General features: G+C 47.7%; 1 protein-coding gene across 14 annotated transcripts in view; it reads left to right on the top strand.

Annotated features, from left to right (window-relative positions):
• The window catches only part of CHRDL1 (chordin like 1), a 135,033-nt gene continuing 128,882 nt past the window's right edge, over nucleotides 1-6,151 (top strand). For 9 of the 14 annotated variants that reach the window (XM_061409477.1, XM_061409476.1, XM_061409473.1 and 6 more), the window contains exons 1-2: nucleotides 1,127-1,784; nucleotides 5,352-5,509. In XM_061409477.1, coding sequence (XP_061265461.1) covers nucleotides 1,633-1,784; nucleotides 5,352-5,509 — 310 coding nt within the window. In that variant the 5' untranslated portion in view covers nucleotides 1,127-1,632. The other 5 variants (XM_061409466.1, XM_061409465.1, XM_061409474.1 and 2 more) reach the window with 4 other exon arrangements.

Raw genomic sequence — 6,151 nt, 5'->3', positions numbered from 1 at the left:
ACTAATATAGTACAGCACAAATTGAATGCATGTGGTAATGTGTGGCTACCTAGGTGGCAGGATGGAGCTAGACATTTTGGGCCCTGAAGGCAACATTTCAGAAAGGGCCAAGTTTTCTTTGTTAACACTGAAATAAACATCCCCAGCAATTCAGGGCTAGTTGGATGATATTAACACTTGTGAAGAAAGAAAAAAAAAAGAGTTAACTTCCAGGGATAATTATTTTTGTTTTCATTCTCCTTTGTTCTCTCTTCATGATATATGATATGGTTTTGGCAAGCACAATTGCTCTGAGCATCAGTTTCCTCATCTATAGACTGGCGATAACAGCCAGAGAGCAGCGGGTTGAAAGTCAGGAAATCCTAACTGGAAGGTCAAATCTATCTAGCGCGGCCTTCCATACATCAGGTCTCCCGCTCCCTCCTCCATCAGTTTCTTCTGTGACAGGAAGAGGTTGATTAGAATGGTCCAGAAGTTCCTCGCCAACTCCAACACTTGAGGCCATGGACAGATCATTCGGTTTGTTGTGAGAGTTTAAAAAGTAATGATGATGCATAGGAAAGTACTCTGTAAGCCATAAAGTGGCATGTTGATGTTAAGAGTATCAAATATAAGGCAGTTCCACCTTGAAAAAATCCTGCAGCTCTCCTTTAAATTTAGGAGCTCAAAATATAAATGGGTACTGTCTGTCAAGGCACCGCTTTCGGGCCCTTAGAGAATTCTGATAATTTGTACCTCTTGCTCATGGAATAAACTCAAATCTGGACTAGTCCATCTCGGGTTCACCAAGGGGTCAGCAGTGATATTGCGATTTCACGGATGGGTTCTTGGTGAGCCACTCCCAAGTTTTCTTCAAGACACCTAACAGTCACTGGAGACCCTTTCCCTGGGTCTTAGGAACTCTCTTGGTGGACGAAAGCAGATTTCTAAGTCGTCCCTTGTCCCTCCACAGACACACACTCATCGCCATCCTGCCTTGAAGGGCACCAACGTTTTGTCACTTTACTAGCCGCGATGTGGATTTGAGATACACCCCGAAATGATCAGCAGCCTGCTATAGGGCATCATTTTCGAGGCCAATTCATCCCGCGTCCCGCGCGCCGGCTGGGGACCAGACCAGGTGCACGCAGAGCGGCCGTGGTGCCGGAAGAGAGGGCGCTGAGGGCTTCCAGCAGGGAAGTCGGAGGGCAGCCGGGGTCATCAGGCCGTGAGCAAGCGGCGGGGAGCTCCTAGGCGCCTCCAGCGCGGAGCGGGAGGAGGGGCCGGAGGAGATGTGCGGTCCCTTTAAGACCCCAACGCTCGCTTAGCCAGAGGAGCGGGGGTTGGGGGGGGGCGGCGGCTGGCGCTGCGTGATGGGAAAGTCGCCGGCTGAGCCTCACACTTTCTCCAGATTTCTTAACTTTCGGGTCGGGGGATAGGGGAGAAAGCGGCGGTGTCCGGGAGGCGAGGGGGTGCGGGCTTGCAGCTGCTGCGTGGTCGCGGACTTCCCGCCCGCGCCGAGCCGCCGGCCTCGCTGGCCAACTGGGGAGCGGGCGGCGGGCGGGCAGGTGGCCCCGGGCCGCCGCACCCGCGCCTTGGCTCTGCCCCCGGGAGCCGAGCGAACCGCTGCTCCCTCGTGGTGTGAGGGCGGTGATGTTTTTCCTCCCACCCACTTTCGAGTCCCCCCTCCCCCCTCGCACGCACTCTAGCTCTCGCCACAACCTGCGAATCCCAGACCTCGGAGGAGCGCCCCGGGGAGCTTGGAACGCCTGCACGCGTGGACCACGGAGGAGGCCGGTGGCCAGGTCAGTGAGAGGTGCCTGGCGCCTGCTTTCCCACTCTTCCTTTCCAGCCTTTGCGCAGGTGGGCCGTCTTCCCCCACGGCACCACAAACTTCCCCGAACCTGCCACCCCAGCCGGCTCCCTGTTCCAGCTGCCCGCGGCCCGGCTGGAGGTGGGGCCCAGGGCGCTGCACCAAGGTAGGTGGGTGGATGGGGCGGGGGGGGGAGGGGTCGGCTCCCTCCGGATTCGAACTCGCCACTCCCGCTTGGCCTGCTTAGTTCCAGGCTCTGGAGCTGCGGGGAGGCCCCTTGGGTAGCCATCTAACAGGTTCTGCAGTCCCCTTAGTGATCGCCTGTGTCCCGAGTCTTTTTTGCTTGCTTGCTGAAGTGCCCTGGACCAGTAGGTGGTTCCGAGGTACTCAAGTTAAGGAAACAGAGCAGAAGGGGCTGGAGGCGCCTCTGTCCTCCTTGTGGACATCTGCCTCATTTTCTGGCCCGGACCACTGGGGTCAGAGTTGGACCCGCTAAGCTCAGGGTGCAACGCAGTATTGCCAGAACTCAGGGCCTGGAAAGCCTGCCTTCTAGTTCCTGTCGGCCCTGCCACTAACTTTATGAGAATGGGCAGTTGAGTTCTCTGGGCTCCAGGATGCCCATTTTGAAGGTGGAGTTGTTGTGGGGAATCAAAAGGAAATGATAGATAGCATGGTGTTTTGCAAACCAAACTCCAGTTGTTGTTTGTCCGTCATAGCGACGAAGGCATCTCAACTCAGACCAGAGACACCCTGGCCTTGAAGCTGCCATTTTTCAGAGCCAGCCCACCGCCAGTGAATGGAGCTTTTCTTGTTGGGTGGTAGATTGGGGAGAGGATTTCAGCTGATGGACTCTGGCCTGCGACTCCAGTGTCCTCTTACTGTTTGTCCAAAAGAGAATTGTTACCCTGGGGGCTGTCCCACAGACAATAGTGCGTGTAAGATTACAAGGGTAGTGAAGCCTCTAGGAAGGATTAAAGGAACACTGTGGGGCATGAAGAGCTGGCTGACCTGCCCATCCTTTAGCCTTCCTTTGGGAATGTCTCTGATTCTATTCTACCCAGGAGACCTCTTCTGAGAACGGACAGAGCCTTGACACTTGGCGGCCCAGATCCCTTGCAGTCATAGCCAGGCAAGGAGCCCTTGATCCCCTCCCTTGTTGCAAATGAACTTGGTGAATGCTTGTTTTACGAAGGCACCTTAATGGGTACATTTCTTTAGGATCTTACGTGTTTCTTAGACTCCTGTAAAGCCCACTCACCCTCCCCAGCTCGGCAGCGTTGGTCTCAGAATTTTTGTTTTCTTTGTTGTTTTCTTGTTGGAGCCTGGCTTTCCCCCAGATATGTCAATGGCTACATTTCTAAGTAACCTGTAAAAGAGCCAGTGCAAGTTCAATGGCACAACGGCCTGTGTGAAGCAAACAGAGAGTTAATGCCGAAATAACTCCAGTTAACTGGGTCAAAGTATAATTTGAAAAATTAAGGACAGTTTGGCTCTTTGCAAGTGTAAGAGTCGGCATGTTTGCTGAGCAATGCTCACTCGTGTTTATTGCTGCAGCCCCAACAAATGTCTTGAACTGTTCTCCTCCCCCCAAAAGAAAAAGTTAAAGGGATAAAGAGAAATTTAACAGAGACCTGGGGAGGGAACTCTTCTAGGTTTATAGCTCCATACAGAACATAAAGGCAGGACTTCAGGATCTTGTAAAGCAAAAGTGATTATTTATAAAGAGATTCATTTTCTGATGTTCTTCAGCCCAGCCAGGGAGGCCACACAGATGACAGGAACGCCAAAAGAGATTAATTGCTCTCTAGTCACCAACTTTTCTCTTTGCTCATACCATTAGTTGAGACCCAAGAAAAGCAAAAAAAAAAGAAAAAACAAAAACCAAAACCTAAGAGCCGTTTTCTTGCCAGCTTGAGTTATGAGGCAATGCTACTGTTCACCAAATCACCCAACCATTGTACAAGAAAAACAATCCAGTTGGTTCTTGCATGGGGAGACCCGAAAACCATGGCTTCAGAAATCCCCCCTGAGAGCCATATGTGATTATGATAAATTGAATTTCAGTGGTTTAAAAAAAATCTTTCTCCTTTGGAGACTTGGGGGATAAGCTTATTAAAGAAGGCTCGGGAAGAACCTCACTGGGGTGAGTCGCTGTGTTAAAGCTGTTCATGGAAATGATTTGCTTCGAGGGAACCTGGTAACTCTCAGAGGACAGAGATGGACATTCTGAGTGATTGAAGAAGGGCCAGAAACTCCCAGACGGGATCTGGTCATCAGAACCCAGGTCTTTTGAAGGCTATGAACATGTCCCAGGAAAATTTAGTTGTCGTTTAAGGAGCAGGAAGGAGGTAGAGCGGCAAACCGGTCCTGCAAATCCTGGCTGATAGCATAAATTATTCTCTATGACCAGTTCTGCTTTGGTTACATACTCTTAATTTGAAACCATGGATTTTAAATTATCTGGCCAACTTCATAATATTTAAAGTAAGAGTGGTGGCATTCACATCGTGGCCCAAAGACAATTCAGTTCTCCAGAATGATCATCTTGTATTCCATCCAGCTCTCTATACTCAATATTTAGGTTGGACCTGCTGAAAAGATTGTTGAACTCACTTCCCATCCAGTGTTAATCCCAGACTGAAATATGGTGTTTCTTGAATTATTTAAATATTTTCAAATCCCCCTTTGGAAGAGTTTTGCCAGCTCTAAAGTCGATGGAAATGACCTGTGGCTGGATATAATCTATAGCAAACCTTCTGTGTTTTAAGCCTCAAAAAGCTTTCCACTCCTGAGACTGGAAATGCAGTTCTCCTATTTTTAGGAATGATAGGTGCTTTTGGGGTGGTCTTTTGCGTGGTGATGCAATGTGAACATATTACCTACTTAAGTTTGCCCAATATTCCTTAAATGGTCCATTTAAAATTTCCATTTCACAGGGGACTTCATGTGAGAGGAGTATGTCTGAACCATTCAGGTGCTTACATCACATCCATTTGCTAATCACATCTGTCTTTTCCAACATAAGTAGCCAAACTGAAAATCCTTATAGATCTCATAAGAGACACAGGCGAAACACTGATCAATGCTTGCCCCATCCCTGAAGGATTAAAAATAATGATAGTCTTGAAGCTAAGATCAGTTGACTTTCGTTTCAAAAATTGTTTGGGTCACTGCCTATTATTTTTATCTTGTTTGCCAAAATGGCCGTTTTGCAAACCCCAGTTTCCCTTTTCTCCCAAAGAAAATCTCTTGAGAAATCAACTTTAATTCCCTTAGAAATGAGGATTTCAAAGTTTATTTTTTCTTTCCTATGACTTGCCTGTAAGGATTTAGCCTTAGCGTTGGATAGGAATGTATGTTAGTCCACTTACATTTTCCTCCACAGTCTTTGCAAGGCAGGAGAGGCCTTTTCTTTCTTTGCAGGAAAACAGTGCTTATTACACATGTAAATTCCCCCAGCCCTTCCCGCCCCCCAGTAGGTTAGAAGCCTGAGATAAGAGGTCTCCATCAGTTCCAGTAGATCTCTTCTAAGTCTTTTTGTCTGCTTTCTTCCCAACAGCTTGAGTACACGGGGCCCTGAAAGTTTCAAGTTGCCTTTTGCACTGGCTGGAATGAGAAAAAAGTGGAAGATGGGCTGCATGGGAGGCATGAGATACATCTTTTCCTTGTTGCTGTTCTTTCTTTTCCTAGAAGGAAGCAGAACAGAGCAAGTAAAACGTAAGTGTCTTGAGTTTAAAAAAAACAAGATACTTTCTTGTCATTTCTTTGAGAATGTGCTTATAATCTGAAGAGATTGCGAGTTAGCCCAAATGTGGCCCTGCCACGAATCTAAGAAAGTGAATGTTACTGGTTTATGTGTGAGTTGATAAAAGAAGGAGAGCTTTGAATCAGGCCAATGAATTTGGGGCTGTTTTTCTGATTATCATATAGTTTTCATCTCATAGAACACATGACACATTAGTTATTTTCCGTTTCCTGTTCTAAACTGTACAAATCTCATTCCATTTTACGTAATTCTAGAAATATCTGACAGATGAGCTGGATTTTTTCCCAAATTTCAGACTCTTCCACAAAGGTTTTCACTTTATGAAAAAGAATAACACAGAAAAGAAAAAGAAAAAAAAAAAAGTAAAGCAGGCTCTGCCTATTCCCTTCTGCCGAAAAACGAAGAAGGAAAAAACCTTCACACGAACTGGATTGAGATGAAAAATCCTTTGAGGAAATTGAGATTCCAGGGACCGTGAGCAAATTGGATGCCATTTGTTGAACGGAACGTCCCTGCAAAGCCAGGGAATATTTCTAGAAAGTCAGCGATCCGTGTCATGGGCTGACACATTGGAGAAAGCTGAGTGGCAGGAA

The sequence above is a fragment of the Bos javanicus genome, chromosome X, assembly GCF_032452875.1.
Source record: "Bos javanicus breed banteng chromosome X, ARS-OSU_banteng_1.0, whole genome shotgun sequence".
Taxonomy (NCBI): Eukaryota; Metazoa; Chordata; class Mammalia; order Artiodactyla; family Bovidae; genus Bos; species Bos javanicus.
This window is presented reverse-complemented; position numbering and strand designations above follow the sequence as displayed.